General features: G+C 53.5%; 5 protein-coding genes across 5 annotated transcripts; 2 read left to right on the top strand and 3 right to left on the bottom strand.

The window, feature by feature from the left end:
* Positions 1-1,549: 1,549 nt before the first annotated feature.
* On the top strand, positions 1,550-2,374 carry TRIREDRAFT_5350 (signal recognition particle receptor, beta subunit; the record flags this gene model as incomplete). Its single annotated transcript, XM_006968204.1, has 1 exon — positions 1,550-2,374. One exon carries the CDS (start codon positions 1,550-1,552, stop codon positions 2,372-2,374), a length of 825 nt encoding a protein of 274 aa, XP_006968266.1.
* Positions 2,375-2,805: 431 nt separating this feature from the next.
* TRIREDRAFT_81089 (uncharacterized protein) lies at positions 2,806-4,463 on the bottom strand (the record flags this gene model as incomplete). Its single annotated transcript, XM_006968259.1, has 2 exons — positions 4,156-4,463; positions 2,806-4,087 (listed from the first exon to the last, which is right to left on the bottom strand). Exons 1-2 carry the CDS (start codon positions 4,419-4,421, stop codon positions 2,806-2,808), a joined length of 1,548 nt encoding a protein of 515 aa, XP_006968321.1. The 5' UTR covers positions 4,422-4,463.
* Positions 4,464-5,958: 1,495 nt separating this feature from the next.
* On the top strand, positions 5,959-7,937 carry TRIREDRAFT_81087 (uncharacterized protein; the record flags this gene model as incomplete). The annotated part of the gene is made up of 5 exons (XM_006968322.1): positions 5,959-6,067; positions 6,129-6,841; positions 6,923-7,034; positions 7,102-7,302; positions 7,369-7,937. 5 exons carry the CDS (start codon positions 5,961-5,963, stop codon positions 7,709-7,711), a joined length of 1,476 nt encoding a protein of 491 aa, XP_006968384.1. The 3' UTR covers positions 7,712-7,937.
* A 225-nt stretch (positions 7,938-8,162) lies between these two features.
* Positions 8,163-8,831, bottom strand: TRIREDRAFT_110797 (uncharacterized protein; the record flags this gene model as incomplete). Its single annotated transcript, XM_006968258.1, has 1 exon — positions 8,163-8,831. One exon carries the CDS (start codon positions 8,829-8,831, stop codon positions 8,163-8,165), a length of 669 nt encoding a protein of 222 aa, XP_006968320.1.
* Positions 8,832-11,160: 2,329 nt separating this feature from the next.
* On the bottom strand, positions 11,161-13,023 carry TRIREDRAFT_67600 (uncharacterized protein; the record flags this gene model as incomplete). Its single annotated transcript, XM_006968257.1, has 2 exons — positions 11,161-11,394; positions 11,458-13,023. Coding segments are annotated over 2 exons (1,800 nt in total), but the record flags the coding sequence as incomplete, so codon positions are not given.
* Between the last annotated feature and the right edge of the window lie 4,097 nt (positions 13,024-17,120).

The following is a 17,120-nucleotide window of genomic DNA, read 5'->3' as shown; positions in this document are numbered from 1 at the left end:
GAGCTTCGGCGCCGCGGCGGCTGCCTTGGACGAGGGTTGCATCCGCAAGGGCGCTGCGGCCGCGCTGGTCGTGGAGGAGGCCGAGGAGTTCCTTGCGCGAGCTGGCAGGCTGTCACTACCCATGTAATGGCGGCTGGTGAGGGTGTGCGAAGGGAGCGGATAGAGATGATGTCTAGAGGCACAGGAGGGTCTGAAGGCGTGGGACCAAAAACGAGCGTCGTCCGCGCTCTGCCGCGTCGTCGAGGATCGAGCTGGAGGGCTGGAAGGGCTGAATCCGTACCTGGGATCTGACGGACTAGTTACGCGAGGCGAGGCCGTTCAGCTGCGGCAGCAAGCGAGAAATGAGAAGAAAAAAAAGATAAGAATCAACGACGGGAATAATGGCAGCAAGAATGAAAAAGATAAGAGTAAAGAATGCCAGGGGTGGTTCTCGGATTCGGCGGCTCGTTAGGCGAGGGTGACGAGCCGGGTCTATTAGAGATGGACGAGGGTGAGACTTTGGTGGAGAGAGGATTAATATTACAGAAGGCAAAAAGAGCTGACGATGGATGTCGGGATATCGATAACAGACGGACGGATTACGCAGCATTTAGTGAGTGAGCAAGTGAGTGGCGCAGCAGAACGCTGGACGAATGAATGGATTATTGCGCTGACGGAGGAGAGGATTCAGCAGCTAAGGTAGATGGAGATGCTGGTGGTGACAAGACAGGATATGTATCATCTGTCTGAAGTAAGGTAGATCACGGCAGGGGCACGGGGTCAGGGGAGTAGGATTGGGCTTGGGATTGGGATTGGGATTGTCGAGTCTGTTGCGGCTGAGCAGAGGATTGATGGATCGCTTTTATCCAATTGGCAAGTGAATTGGATGACCTGGAACTGATAGCAGGAAATTACAGCTGAACGATGCTAGGTGGCTAGGGGAGTCTGCAGGCGCTTATTGTAGAGCAGACGCTGTAGTTGTAACTACCTACTAGACTATCAATCATCTCTTCATTTGATCACGTCGTAGAGCAGTCTCCCATTCTCAACCATCACAGACAATCTGCAGTCAATGCGTCAATTGTGGTAAAAACGGCATCAATCAAAGACATGCGTCTCCAGTAAATTGTCCGAGTCGAGAGCACACGGACCTTTTCAACGTCAATCACCAACAGCTTCACAAGCCACATCCAACCAGACCTCCAGCTGTGGCGCAGGCAGCTACCTCCCTGTCCTTGCTCGCCACACTTTGCAGGGTCCAAACCAAACTTGCCAGAACAGCATCGTCCTATCTCGCCTCGTCCGACTGCCCATCTCCATCGTCCGAGGGCATCGGGGCTGGCATCTTCCTTTTGCATCGCATCAGGCCACGTCTTCTTCTATCCGTCTCCTTCGATTTTTCTCTCAAACCTCAAAGGGGGACCTGGACTTCGGCCAATTGCATGCTTCCATAAACGCATCGCATCTCTCCTCAAAGAGCACCAAGCTTCCCCTCCATCATCAGCTCGAACGAAGCAACCCTCGACACTCGCCCACCATGCCTTCCGCCGCCGAGCTCTTCGAGCTCATCATGACGCCCTCTCTCCCCGTCATCGTCATCGGCATCATCCTCATCCTCGGCGCCCCCATCCTCCTCCACCTCCTCCTGTCCTCCTCCTCAACCTACACCACGCCCCCGAGCGTCCTCCTCCTCGGCCCCGACAACGCCGGCAAGACAGCCCTCCTCACCCTTTTCGAGCGCGGCTCCCAGCCCGCCGCCACGCACACCTCCCAGGTCGCGCACTCCATCGAGCTCAACGCCTCCACCGACTCCGTCACCAGGAGCTCGTTCCGGAACCACGACGACGCGACGGGCACGCACACCAAGTTCTTCCTGGTCGACACCCCCGGCCACGGAAAGCTGAGGAACGTCGCCATGGGACGACTCGCGCGCACGGAAAAGGTCAAGGCGGTCGTCTTCATGGTCGACGCCGCCGCTCTCGGCGAGCATGACATCCTTGCGCCCACCGCCGCCTATCTCTACGACGTCCTGCTGTTTCTGCAGAAGAAGGCCACGTCCAAGGGCAAGGACAAGGCCTCCATCCCGGTCCTCATCGCAGCCAACAAGATGGATCTCTTCACCGCGCTGCCTGCCACCATGGTCAAGTCGCACCTCGAGGTGGAACTGTCCCGCATTCGCGCCTCCCGCAGCAAGGGCCTGCTTGACTCGGGCGTCGGCATGGACGATGTTGGTTCCGAGGAGCAGGATGGCTGGTTGGGCGAGTATGGATCGGAGAAATTTACTTTCCAGCAAATGGGCGAATTCGACATCAACGTTGAGGTGCTGCCCGGCAGCGTCTTGACGGAGGAGCCTGGTGCCGACAAGTGGTGGTGGTGGATCGCTCAGAGGATATAAACACCTAAACTGGATGCATGATATGGGTATAGGATGGGATGAGATATGCTTTGTATGAGTACCGACGCTGCACTTGGGCTTTGAATGTTTAATGACGGATGGGTAAAGGCGGAAAGGTCATGATAAAGTGGACACTTAATGTTGCTGTACATCTGGCATTTGCATAATACCACGGGAATGAATAGAGGCTGGTGAAAATCCAATTCTTGTAATTTCTAAGCATGCAATTCCCGAGATGTTGAGTCTATCAGGCTACCGCGCAGCAATGTTGATCTATAATCCCATTTCCATGCAACTCAGCCCATGACACACACGCCGCTGGTTCCCAAGCAAAACAAGATGACGCCGATAAACAAACAAACGAACAGAAACATGTCATGAATAATGTTTTTTTTTTTTTTCCCAAGAAGACGTCAAAAGAGACCAGAGCTTCACAGCTTCTGGTTCACCATCCAGGTGAGCAGGTCAACCTTGGTCACGATGGCAATGGGCTTGGACAAGGACTTGGAATCGCCCTTGCCGTCCGTGACGACGGCAGCGCTGTTCCACTCGAGGAACTTGCTGAGGGCGGAAAGCGGCGTGTCCATGGTGATCTCGACAAACTTGCGCTTGCTGCCCGCCTTAGTGCCGCTTGCCAGCTTGCGCGGATCCGTGACGACCTCGTCCAGTCGCGCAAAGTCGAACATAACGTCCTTGACCTGGGAGTGCGCCGTTGCGCGTCCGCTTGAGATGTAGCTGAGCAGGTTGCCCAGTGTAACGAGGCCGACCAGCTTGTTGGAGGAGGAAAGGACGGGCAGCTGGTCGAAGCCCTTGTCGCGCATGGTCTCGATGGCCTCGGAGCAAGAAGCCGAATCGGCAACCGAGGTGACGGGCTTGAGGCGGAGAGAGGCAATGGTGGCGCCATGGTAAGGGTCAGAGGCGGTCTTGTCACCAGCCTGAGGTGCCGAGTCGCTGACGGCGGGGAGCAGACCGTTGGCAGCCAGCCAGTCGTCGTCGGCAAACTTGGACAGGTAGCTGCGGATGCTGTCGGGGAGAACAACCACCACGACGTCGCCCTTCTTGAAGCCAAAGTCGCGCACGGCCAGCAGCATCGCCGCCATGGCAGAGCCGGAGCTGCCGCCAACAAGGAGGCCCTCCTCGGCGATCAGTCTCCTGGCAAGGTAGAAAGACTGCTGGTCGTCGGTCTTGTACCACTTGTCCACAATTTCGCGATCGAGAACGTCGGGGATGAAGTCGTAGCCGATGCCCTCCACCTTGTATCCCTCGTTCATGTGCTCCTCGTTGAGCGACTCGGGCAAAGCCAGGATACTGCCGTGGGGATCGGCAGCAATGATCTTGATATCCTTGTTGTGCTTCTTCAGCCCCTTGGCAATACCCGTAATGGTACCGCCAGTTCCCGCGCCGGCAACGACAGCCGCCACCTTGCCGCCGGTCTGCTCCCAAATCTCCTCGGCGGTGCCAAACTCGTGGGCTTCCGGGTTGGCAGGGTTGCTGTACTGGTCGAGGATGTGGGCGTTGGGGATCTCCTTCTCGAGGCGGCGGGCAACGCCGATGTGAGACTCGGGGCTGTCCCAGGCGGCCTGGGTCGGCGTGCGGATGATGGTGGCGCCGAGGGCTCGCAGGACCGAGACCTTTTCGGCGGACATCTTCTCCGGCATGGTGATGATGGTCTTGTAGCCCTTGATAGCGCCAACCAGGGCGAGACCGATACCACTGCAAAACGGAAGTATTAGCCAAACAAGCCCGTCAGCTTATACACATCATGATTGGGGGGGCCGTACGTGTTTCCGCTGGTCGGCTCGATGAGCGTGTCGCCAGGCTTAATCCTGCCGCTCTTCTCGGCCTCCTCAATCATGCGCAGCGCAATCCGGTCCTTGACACTGCCGCCGGCGTTGAACAGCTCCGCCTTTGCGTACACCTCGCACTCGATGCCCAGGCTCTGCGGCACCTTGTTGAGCCTGACGAGGGGCGTGTTGCCGATGAGATCGGCGGCCGAGAGGACAGTCGGGGCATTGCGCCGGACCTGCGGGATCTGGGAGTCGGCCATGGCAGAGGATGAGAAGATGCTGTTCCCGCTATGGATGGAAGAGAGCTTCTGGCAGTGAGACGTAGGTACGAGAGACGGTTTGCAACAGAACCAGCGAGGGTGTCAAGGGGTGAAAACCCGGAAGCTTGGCCTCTTGCCTTAGCTTTTTATCAGCTGCTTATTTTTCTTCTGCCGGCGATATGCGACGCCACACGATTCTCTTCGGATCAGCCCATGTGCCTTGATGGGTCGGCGGCGATTCGCAAAAACCAATTAATCCGGGCCCGTGTAAGGGACAAGGGACAACTGCTCCGTCGGTGGCTTCTATCACAGAGATAGGTAGAATTCTGGGATATGATGAGCTCTCACGGGACTTCCATCAGCATTCCCATAAACTCCAAATCTACCCTTTGATGACACTGAAGCGCTGGGCACGCCGCCGGTTGGGTCCGGCATGTGAAGATATGGGATCACTGACAATGTCAATGGCGTGATGTCCATGGCTGACATAATGGACAGCTACCTCCGAAATGTCCATTTTTACGTGTGTGTAGGTCTAGGGTAGCTTTTCCTGGAGTGTGCCTTGACGGATCATGAGCAAGCTTCAACTCCTCATCCCAGACACCCATCTGTATGCTCACCATTTGCAAACATCTACTATTGCTCACCGGTCGTGTGAATACAGATACAGGGTCACAGAGTTGCATCGGAGCTACTAATAGCGGCGGGTGCAGCATAAAACACTAAGTCGCGATTGGCCAATTCTTCGTCTTCAAGGCACTTTTGGTGTATCTTTACAACTTCTTACCCTCACGATCCCCAGCTTGTTGTAGTTTGTCCGCGTCTCATTGGTCTCTACAGTCTCGCCAGTCAGCAGGTTTTATGCAGCGTAACCCAATTCCTCGTCTGGTCCATCAGAAGTTCCCACAGACCCCAACCAAGCGTTCCATTGCCCAGCCGCGCCGTCCCTCTTAGGATCTTGTCCTCTACGTCCATCGACCAAATGCCACCAACCTGGAATCGTGATGGGTGAAAACGACTACTGGACTGTACAGCTTCTATCTCGTCGGACACGGATGCCGTCGGTGCGGGCGCCAATCGGCTGGGCCAGTTGTTGCGCCAACCGGCTCCGCTGAGGCGTGAGAGCCGTCAAGACCTGCCCTTTCGGCTGCCAAGGCGATAAGATGTCGAGATTGCCTTTGCCAGCTTCCGATTGAGGAATGGGGCTCGACAAGCTTAACTTGGGGTTTGCCAGGGCCTTATTGCGAATAGAGTCTTGGCTAGCAGGGGGGGCAGTTATTAGCCGCCGGTCAGGATCGGGAGCAACTGCCTCTCCGGAAGCGGCTTCGAGACGGGGAGCACTTGAACTGATGGATAAAAGGATTGTCTGGGTCTTGGTTCCTTATTCGCTTCCGTTCCTATACTGCTTCACCCTTAGAAGGACCTACTCTGGACAGAGTATGATAGTAGTCCAGGTTGCTTATAGTGTCATCATTCATATACTGCAGTTATACAACACAATCGCCGAGACCTACCTATCCATCCCATAGTCGCTGCATCATGAAGCTCTGGAGTAGCCTGGCCTTGGCCGGCATTGTGGCTACTCGTGCCGTTGCCACCGAGGTGCTCTCACCGGATGCGATCGAGAAAGATATAGAAGAGAAAAAGTAAGCTCACACCGCAACCTATAATCGCTCCTGAAGATCTCGATGCTGACTTCGAGCACAGCCTCCAGAATGTGCTCTGGAACCTGAACCACATCGCCGAGAACAATGGCGGCAACAGAGCCTTTGGTCTCCCCGGCTACAACGCCTCCCTCGACTTTGTCCTGGAGCGCGTCCAGACACGCTTCGCCAGCGAGTTCGACACGTATGTGCAAAAGTTCACCCACCTTTTCGAAAGCACGAGGAGCATCTCCGTCACCGGACCCGAGGGCGAGAATGTCTATGTCATTACCCTTCAGTACAACACGGCCACGCCTCTTCCCGGCGGCATCACGGCCGAGCTCATTGATACGCCGGTTGACGACGCGCGGGGATCTGCGTGCTTCGAAGACCAATGGGCAGGCATCGATGCCACGGGTAAGATTGCCCTGGTGCGGCGCGGCGTGTGTGCTATCGCCGACAAGCTCAAGCTGGCCAAGGCTCACGGTGCGCTGGCCGTCATCTTGTACAACAACGTGCCAGGTGACTCCATTGGAGGAGCGACCCTGAGTGCCAACAACATTGGACTGCTGGTCCCTGTCGGAGTCATTACCGAGGAGTACGGAAAGGGCTGGAAAGCTCGTCTGGCGCAGGGCGAGGTGCTCAAGGCCACTCTTGTCGTGGATTCGATCAACGAGCCCAGAGACAGCTGGAACATCATCGCGGAGACCAAGGAGGGCGACCCGAACAATGTGGTCATGCTTGGTGCTCACCTAGACTCCGTCCAAGCTGGTGCTGGTACGTACACGTATATGCTTGGCTTCGAGACGTGTTACACGGCAGTGGACTAATCAGACGTGATGCGTCCGCGATATATAGGTGTGAACGACGATGGCAGCGGAACAGCCGGCCTTCTTGAACTGGCCACCGCCTTTAGGAGATACAAGGGCTTCGCCAACAAGGTTCGATTTGCCTGGTGGGGGGCGGAAGAGTAAGTCTTGAGTTGGTGTGTCGTGGACATGTCAAGGACTCGATTGGCTGATCGAGATGCACAACAGGAGTGGCCTCATCGGCTCGCTGTACTATGGCAGTCAACTGTCTGAAGCGGAGGCTGATCGCATCCGCTTCTACTTCAACTACGACATGATTGGCTCCAAGCAGCCCATCTACGCCGTCTATGCTGATACAGACGCCCACAAGTCTGGAGGCTCCATCTTGTTTGACTACCTGCAGTCCAAGGGCAAGCCAGTTTACTATGGGTGAGTCTTGCTCATTTGGATGCCGCAAGGATATAGAGAGAAGTGCTAACTGTCAATTGACACAAGCGGATTTGGATCCTCTTCGGATTATGTTGCCTTTTTGGAGCTTGGCATACCCTCTTCTGGAATTTTCACCGGTGCTGGTGCTCCAGAGGACGCGTGCTACCACCAGGCCTGTGACAACCTCGACAACATCAACTGGGAGGCCATCACTCTCAACACCAAGGCTGCTGGTCGTGCGGCGGCACAGCTCGCCTTGAGCCTGGATGGCATCCCTCCTCGAGAGAAGACGAGCCCCAACCCCAGCAGCAGACGGGCCATTGAGAGACGGCTCAACCGGGCGGCCCAGCTCACCAAGGTGATTGAGAAGTCTCACAGCTGCGGAGGCTTGGGTGACCACACTGTATGAGGCACAACATGACTGCATTGGAGTAGGATGAAGTGTCATTAAAGTAGCCGTTAGTCATTATTTGTTATTGCTATGGTCAATGATGAGAGGGCAAGTTATGCCTCGCTGCCGAATGCTATGAGCCAGTCCCTGTAATCGCTAACCTTTGCTGATGTTCCTGGTACTGAAGGTACTGAATGGTTGTGGACTGGAAGTTGGATCTTCTTATTTTTCCCGGCTCATGTTTGTGAACCTAGATTTAGAGGAGCGACGCTTGTTGCAAAATGATGGGGAAGACCATTTTTGCCTAATTGTGTGAGACAGGACTACTGAGACTAGGTAGGTATGCACGTAAACACTCATCATGACACAATATCTCTGTCAACAACCCGATAGTACTTCTTTCCATTCTATGTTATATAATACCTGACATATCACCTCTTGATCTTTGCTGCCGAACACAAAAGCCATGTTACCCCGTGCGCCAGATCTGAGGGTTTCGAGGATTTGATATTGGAATCGCGCGATAGGTAGGATACCTTGGCCCCCCAGGAATTCTCTCCGCGACAACAGCAGGATCAGGTTCCTGGACCGTGGTGCCGTTATTCTTCTTCTTCGAGGATGATGATGATGACTTTTTCTTGCTTTTGGAGGGAGCTTCTGTGTAGTATACGGCTTCTTCCTGAGTGTAGTCGTACTCGTATACCCCACGTGTTGCGCGCGAGCCTTTACCCTTGGCTTTCTTCTTCTTCTTCTGACTGGTGCCAACGTCGTTGTTATGGTGTGTTTGTCTCTTGTATTTGTACTTGTGCTCTTTCTCATCATCGTATGTTATCGGCACTCTGCGTCTTCCGACGTAGCAGAAGCCGATGATGAGGAGGAGCACGACGATGCCCACTACGGAGCCGAGTATAGCCCCGATCTGGCCTCCAGAGAGTCCGGTATGATGGTGGGATGTCACGGGAAGAGGCACAGCGGCGGCGGTGCTTTCTGTGGAGGTGGGCTCGATTGTGCCGAGGGTTATGGTTGTGATGATTGTTGTGGAAGGGCGGATGAGGGTTTGGGTGAGGATGTGGAAGTCGAGTTGGCGGGCTTGGAGGAAGGGGGGTGGTGTTGGGGAGGGGGGTTGAGGGATGTGCATCTTGGGGTTTGGGGGTTTGTCTTTATTCGTATGTGCTTGTTTGTAATGATGCTCGAGAGAGAGGTTTGGATGCAATCAAGGCGAGATGGGAATGGGATTGTTCTTGGTGAGTTATAGATTGAGAGCAGGAGTAGGAGGAAGGTCGACCAGAGTCGGTGGCGACAGGATGGTCCTCGGGTATTAGTAGCTCATTGTTGTAGAATAAACTCTTCATTCTCATGTCCCTAGTTGGCTGGCTTTTAATTACAGATCACGGGTGACGGCTTTGTCTGCTTCACGCACCCCCCTTCCTCTGCTTTTGAACAGCATCTGCCGCATATAAGTCAAGTTCCCCGCACCGCACTTGGGATTTGTCTGGCACGGATGACGAGAGGGAAGAGACGCGGGAACTTGCAAGAATAGAGATCCCATCATGTATGCAGAGGCTGATGCATTTTCTCTAGCTCTCTAATCAAGAAGTACCTATGAAGGATCCTTTTGGACCGAGATGTAGCTTGTCATCTGATGTGGCCATGAGGCCCAGCTAGCGCGCCCACCATGATTGCCAGGGTCGCATCGACCCTTTCCCCTGTTCGCCTTGCTTCCTCTTTACGATGCAATGCGCCACAAGCCAGAAAGGACCATTTCTGGCAATGACAGGTTTGCGTGTGTGGGCAGGCAGTAGAAGGTTGGAGTGGTGGGTTGGACTAGACCTGATGTTGCATTATGCGTGTGCTATGATGGAGTCGCTGAGGGTGTCTGGGGGAGGGGTTTCGTTGGCTGGGGGAGGTTGGCAGGGGGGTGGGTTGAGGTGGACATGTGGTTTGATGCCGGATGCCTGGTCTATGGATGAGCTTTGGGGGGGACCTGAGGGGATGGAGATGGGGGAGAGAGCTATGAGGTCTATGCCGAGACATGTCTTGCGGTAATGCCTGTTGGAAGGAGGACTGGTGAGACTTTTGAACACTCGTGTCGCTTGTGTCTTGAACTTCATGGTGTGGAAAGACCTGAAGATGGCGATGGTCGTGTCTGGCTTCTTATAATAAACGAATAAAGGCACGATCTACAACTGAAATATTGATTTTCTGTCATAATACCTCTTCGCTTGACTTAGGATTCTGTGCATAAGATATCCAAGCTTTAAGGTGCCTATATGACACGTATTCGTCGTGACCTGCAAAACACTCAGTTGTCTGCAGTCCAACATAAGCCTCAACAGGCAGAAATCGTGTTTTTCCATCAGCAACCACTGCGGGTCATTCGCAAATGTGCCTGCCGGGCATCCCTTTCGTATGGTTGCGGCTTAACCCGTGATGTAGTTGTATCGATTTGCAGCCTGCAGCATCCATCTACACCGCTGCCATTCGCGTCATGCCAGTTGGCAGCGAGAGGGGGGAAACAGGGGGAGACGCGGATGGCTGCATGTCGACATGTGATAGGTCACGATAGTCTCAGCTTGGCAGACTGAAGGAGATATCATTTTTTGTGAAATAATTGCAATTTTTTGCCGGGATTTTCGTGTTTGAGGGAATACTAATCGGACAACTAAGTGACCGATATGTCCATCTAACAATCTTTAGCTACAGACTTTTCAATAGAGCCCCCCCCTATCACCGTGTCCGCCAGCTCCGTGATTAGCATGATGGTGACGCGATGGTGATATCTTGTTATCAAGTAGTATTCACATGCATTTCCTTTGCGGCGAGAAACATAGTGACCAATCCATAAATCCAAAACACCTCCACTCCAAAACCGGATATCAATAAACTCGCAATTAGTTAAAGTATTAGAGGACAGAAAAGAGAAAAAAGCCCAGTAAAATAGGGCGCGAATCAACTCAACGCTAGCCCGAGCAGGTGTCGACCATAAGGCTGATGACGCCTCGTCCGTCCTTGGACGAGTCCTTTGCTGGACCCCGGACTAGTCGAGACGAGGGTTTGGAAGACGAAAAGCTCTGCAGGAAAAGATTGCTTTTGCGAGAGGGGAACTCTGTGTCAATACAGAAACGGAGGGTATCTGTCATACAAGCCCTGCCTTGAGTGAATGGGAAATTCTGTAGAGTGTCTTGTCAGTTGATTGTAACCACAATGAGGCAAGAATCATGAGAAGCCGGTAAACTTACCACCTTGGGTTGATATTTCCCGTCATTGGCGTGTTGTAGAGCCAAGCTCTGATTCCATCATGAGACCTGCATTACGGCTGGGCTCATTTTCTCTTAAGCTCTCACGTCACCTTCAAGTGACCCCCCTCATCAGCTCCGTTTCCAACCTCATCCCCTCCCCTCCCCTCCCACCTCCTCGCCTCGCCACAGCCTCCATTCCCATCGAGTATGGTGCTGATATGCACCAACTCAATGAGCGACAGGAGCTCTGTTTACCAGAGCCCCCTTTTCAGCGTCATCATCCTCGCCAACGACCTCTCGGGTCTTGCCCCATTTGAAATCATCCGAGTTAAAGAGGGAATAGACCATTATGATTATATTCATGAAAGGTGAGAGGAGAAAGTGAAGGAAGAAACCAACAAAATACTGGGCACGCTCCATCATGTTGCGGGGGAGCCAGAAGCCAACACAGAATGAATAGAACTATAGGACGTTAGCTATCAAGAGGAGACTGAGAGAGAGGACTAATATGGAGCTGATACTTACGTAGCGAGCAAACAAGACAGACATAAGACCAACAAAAACGGGATCCTTGAACACGGTGCCGCCTCTCTTGATAAACAGTCTAATGAGCTCGATTACAGCAGCCATGATGAATGGTGTAATGGCCCAAGTAACGACAGCGACGAAACTCTGGACTCGCTCGACAAAGATGATGCCGGGCCTGAAGAGCATGACAAACTCGTTGGAGATGCTACCGAGGGCCCAGCGCTTGCGCTGCGACAAGAAGACCTTCATGTTCTGGGGCACAATGGTAAATGCCTTGGCGCGGAGGGCCTGAGCGGTCTGCTTCTTCGGGAACAGGCTGAAGATGATGGAGGCGTGGATGCTGTCCTCGGAGTAGTTGCCCATGATGTGCTGGGTCATCACGTCGTTGGGCTTGGGGCAGTATCCGAAGCGATCACGAAGGACCTGGTCGCCAAAGGTAGACTCGTCGACGCGGATCAGCTGGCAGCAGCCGGGGAGGCAGTTGACCTTGCCGGTGACGCGAGACTGGAACATGCGGCGCAGGCCCTGAGTCTGGGAGTACTCGACAGACTGGTAGAGAGACCAAGGGTTGAAGGGCTTGCCATCAAAGTCGACGCAGACGTGGCCACAGACACCGACAAGCCTGGGGTTGGAGCGGATCTCGTGGAGCATTTCGATGACGCAGAATTGGTCAAAGACGGTGTCGGCGTCCATGCCTACGAGAAAGTCCACAGTGTCGAGGCCGAATTGGACAAAAACGCTGCCAATGTACTCGTAGAGAACGTTGTTGAACATGGTCTTGACGTTTTCCGAGCGCTGCTTGAAGTGGTACAGGAACGAGCGGGCAAAGCACAGGCTGTCCCGCTTGCCCTGGTTGTAGCTCTTACCGACGAAGACGTAGGGGAGGCCCTTGTACCAGCCCGACTGGACCTTGACAGGCATGAAGAGGCCGTCTCTGGCGCGGTAACCATTCTCGAAGTGACGGTACTGGCCGGGTCCGAGGATGTCCTCGAGGAGATATTCCTGGGTGGTCTTTTCCATGTTGGGGCCGCGGACGTTGCCATCGACGACGATGAAGATGACCTTGGGATGAGCGCCGATTTCCTTTTGGTCCACCAGAGAGTCAAGAGAGCGGGTCAATTCGTCGCGTGTCTCGTTGTAGCAGGGCAGCAGAAGCACCAGCTTCTCGGGCTCTTCTGGGATGATTTCCTTTCGGCCAAAGTAGCAGGGGACGCAGCGCCTGAGGGTCACCATGATGATGATGGCGACCATCATCAAAGCCTGGAGCATGGTGTTTGAACTGAGGAGGACAATGAAGAGGTAGTACAGCTGGTGGAATCTCAATGCCAGAAAAATGAGGAGGCCGTTGATGCAGAGGAGGCCGATGATGAGAAGCCATTTCTGAAGCATGAGGAGCGACTTGGACACTTTCTTGAGCTCAAAGTCCGAGTCCCATCGCAGCTTGGCTTCTTCCTGCTGGATGGAGGAAGAGAATGAAGACGCAGAGACGATGCCGAGAGAGTCCTGAGACTGAGGCGTCTGGGTTCCCGGGACAAAGCTGCCGTTGATGTTGCGGATGACGGACTAGGGGGTGATGATGTTAGCATTTGTCAAGGCCGCCAGCTTGAGGGGAATCGCGTTGATTCCTCCGCTCATATGCCTACCGAGTCTCGCGAGTTCTGCTCAGAGCTCAAGCGGTTGTGAGCCGCGTTGTTGAACAAGGAGACAGGCGGCCTGCTGTACTCCTCTCTGGTAGGCCGCTGGGCGGCAATGTCGCCCGAATCCCTGCCCGGGTTCGAGTCGACCGGCATGATGGGAGAAGACATGTCTCTTCTCCTGTGGATCTCACTTTCCACGATAAAGAACGTATGTCAAAAGCTGAAGGCTTTCGTTTATTTTCGCATAAAATGTCGAAACGATCGTGGGAAGACGCCAGACGAAGAGTGAGCGTAGATGTGTGTAAAGAGGGGAAGAAAGGAGAAGAAAAAGGAGGGTACGGGCTCCCTAAAGAACGAAACGAGACGGCTGTTCCAGGAGGAGGCTTGACCGTACCGCGTTAACTCGAGGGAGCTCGACAAAGAACGGCACCTGGCTGAAGAGGGCTGTTAGCGAGGAACACATCTAGAGCAGCCGAAGGAGGAATGGACTCTTCTTACTGGCTTGTGATCTTGATTTAAGGCTGTTAGGGCTGTTGAAAAACCAGTGGGGGCTTCGAAGTGAGAAAAACCTTAATAGGAGGGGTGGACGAATGTGGTTTGTGTCTGAGGATAAGGAGTAATACGGACAGATGCGGGTCAAGACCTCACTGGGTTCAGGAAGAAAAGAGAATTGTTCATTCTTGATCTTCTTGGCTCGTAGGGGCTTCTTTGAAGTATCAATAACAGTGATTGCCATCACACGAAGAGCAGGAGTGAGGCATGTAGAAACCGATATGAAGATGTGGACTAAAGCCTCAACTACCGCCAAGCGTCCAATAGTCAAGGGTGGCTTTGTCTGGCAATGCCATGTCATCACTAAAGTAGGGAACTAAAGAAGAAACAGATAAAGAAGAGAAAACCTCGCCAGCCTCGCACGAGTCGCCCGAGAAGAAGGGGAGAAAAAAAGCCTAGAAAGAGAATAAGTTTTTGCACCAGATATGGTATCACCCGCCGCCTCCCGGAGCTGAGAATCCCTCGAAAGCGTAGATGAGATCGCTGAGTGGTCCGATCGAGGGGACGCATCTGCTCATGCAGCAGCCTCGAATACGAAGGCATCGTCGGCTTGCATGACTTAGAACGTACGAAGAATCCATGGGCTTGGGGCTAATGCAATTGGGTCTTTGGCGCCAAGGCCGGTGAGAGTTACTCTGCTCCTGGGCTTGAGCCAGAGGAACACCAAGGTAGGGGGGGTGGGAGCAGACGTAGTACATGAGGAGCGCGTAGATGAGAGCTGTAAATGGGTGTCACTGTGGATTGGGCATTGCATGATGCTCTCTGGAGATGCCGCCGTGTGGCTCTCTTACGTGTCAAGCTGATGGTGATACTCTTGTGTAGATCTATGTCTTCATGTGGGCTAGACGGCAGCCGACACGAGCTCGATTGTTACAGTCACACCTCATCTGCATGCGCCTGAAGTATCTGTGAGACCATTTCTTTCTTTGCCTCGACATCAAGCTCTTTGTCACTAAACGCCACAATGTTATGCTCGGCGCCAGGAGGTACATCTGACCGAGATGAAAGGGGGGCATTGGGCAGAGAAAGAGGGGGAACATCAGCCACGCCGCCTCTACCTGAATGCAGCAGGAGGAGAAGGGAGGAAACCAAGGCAAGTGACGAAAGTGACAGAGGAAGAGCTCAGTCCTCAGCTTGGGGACGTGTCACTGAGTGGTACCACGTGGGATCTGGCAAGGAATCTGACTCCTTGGTGTAGTATCGCGGACATGCAGAATTGTATATATTGCTTGGCATGCAGCATGGGTCTTCTCGCCGCATTCCTTGGGACCCGTGAGACTTGTCCTCGGGACATGTCCTTGTCCGTGCGCGAGCGGTCGAGTGATGGAGTGATCGAATGATTGAATATGTGCGAAGCGAAGTCTGTGAGTGAGTCTCCATGCCTTGTGGTAGAAGACTGCCATCGAGAAACAAAGGGTGCGCCACCCTCAAGCCACTCGACGCTTGCCCAAAGCCGTAATTCGGCTCCTTGAAGGGCGAATAACAAGAGAGAATTCGGGAGGAGCAAGGGAAATAAGGTATAGCAGCCATCCCAAGTCGAGTAAAGCTCCTCGATCGGGGATATTCCCTCCCCAATCGCCGTTGCTCGGCTCCCTCTTCCTCCCCACCATCTCCCTCCCCTTCGCTCTCGGCACATCGACTACAGCCTGACGGAGGTGCTCCATCTGGATCCAAGCCCACCCGTACTAAAATCATGCTTAAATCCGTAGGCTCTGAGGCCATTTGCCGCTCCTCCCCTCAACAAATGTATTTGCTCTTGGCAGCAAACGAACCGGAATTGTAAGCTTCACACACACCCCCCTCCCTCCTCCAATGAAAGTACCCCAAGTAAAGTCCGTTGGTCCAGTGACACAAAGGAAACCCCGGCGTTACCTAGGATGCTCGACTTTCACCTGATCAGGCTGAGATTCCGACATGTTCAATGAAAAATTTCCTTTGTATCTTTTTTCTATCCCTGCCGCTCCTCCTTGACGCGGGAATTCTCGTCTCCGATCGTCAACGACGGGAGGGGAGGCCATCCGACCACGAAACTATCCTCACTGCGGCATAGTCCTCGGTCCAAAGCGAAGCTGAACGCTCCTCCCGACGGACCTGCAGTAGTTGCTTCATGCTAGCTCGAGATCTCTGCACATCTCCGTAGCGCAGCAGCTCGCCGGACGCGTTTCTCCTATATATATCTCTTCGCTATGAGTGCAGTAGTCGGGTGGTGCGAATACGAAGGGCCAAAGAGCAAATGTCTTATACAATCATTTATTTGCTTCCTGATCGATCGTCATTGTTCATTCGCAAATTCCAGATGGGAAATCTGCATCTTGCCGAGATACACGCAGAGTACGCAGCTGTCCGTCGGACCGCCCCCCCTTTTCCCCCTCTTTCTCACCAAGCCACAAATCTTGCTCGGTACATCGTCTCCGCCCCCGAGATCACGAAATTCCCTACGTTGCACCAAACAGGACGATGGGGGACCAATAAAGAGCAAGCAAACCCCCCCCCCCCCCCCCCCCCCCCCCCAGAGGAAGAGGCGGGTAGAAAGAGAATGGGGCAAAAAGCTCCCAATACTGGGCTCGGCATGCAGGCTTGGGCAACACCAAATCCTCCGAGAAACATACTTCCGTCCCGTTTTGTACTTTATCCGATGTCTCCATGTCCGAAAGTCTGCCGGCCATTGAGAAGAAAGAAATGCTGTACGACGCTGAATAATTCGGTGTGGGTGCCTTGTTGCGTGGCCGAGGGGGGTCAATCCTTGGAGAGGGACAACCCGGAGATCCGCGTCGGGCTGTTTGAGTTTCTTGTGTCTAGAGTTGTCGAGGACAGCATCTCTATCGGTTTGTATCTGAGTGAAATGTGCCTACTGATGTGTGAGATCTATGAATACGAGACTGTCTGCAATGAGTCGAGACATCTAAACGGTTGCACAATGATACTGTCTAAGAACATTGCAAACAGAGTCAGGATTAGACGAGGCAGAGACAGAAGTCACAATGTTCCGTCCCAAATGTATGCCTCAAGGGTAGCCAGACACTGTTGTTACTTGGGCATTCAACCTCACGATCTTTGGGCACAAGTTGATACAGGACTACAACAGAATGGCACGGGAGCAAAATAACGCCAGTATTGAACATAAAGCCAATAGATTATTAGGAATAATGCAACATTAGAATGAATTATAACGAAACGGAGACTTTTCCGAACCTATTAAGTCTCCTCAAACTTTTCCTCTCCAAACTCCGGGCTATAGTGTACACCCAATAGATGGCAAAACTCCATAGTGCCTCTCCCATCATGTGTCCAAATCCGTGAACTACAATGATGGAGACTATGGGCCAAAGAAAAAAGACCATCCTCCAGGATCGTACGATACAAAGAAACCCACAGACGCTACTGGCCGATGACAGGACCAGGAACCATAAACCCAGACGATCTACCAGAGCAAACCCAGACACCCGACAGACCCCATTACTCCACGAGGGG

Source organism: Trichoderma reesei (assembly GCF_000167675.1).
Source record: "Trichoderma reesei QM6a unplaced genomic scaffold TRIREscaffold_22, whole genome shotgun sequence".
Taxonomy (NCBI): Eukaryota; Fungi; Ascomycota; class Sordariomycetes; order Hypocreales; family Hypocreaceae; genus Trichoderma; species Trichoderma reesei.
This window is presented reverse-complemented; position numbering and strand designations above follow the sequence as displayed.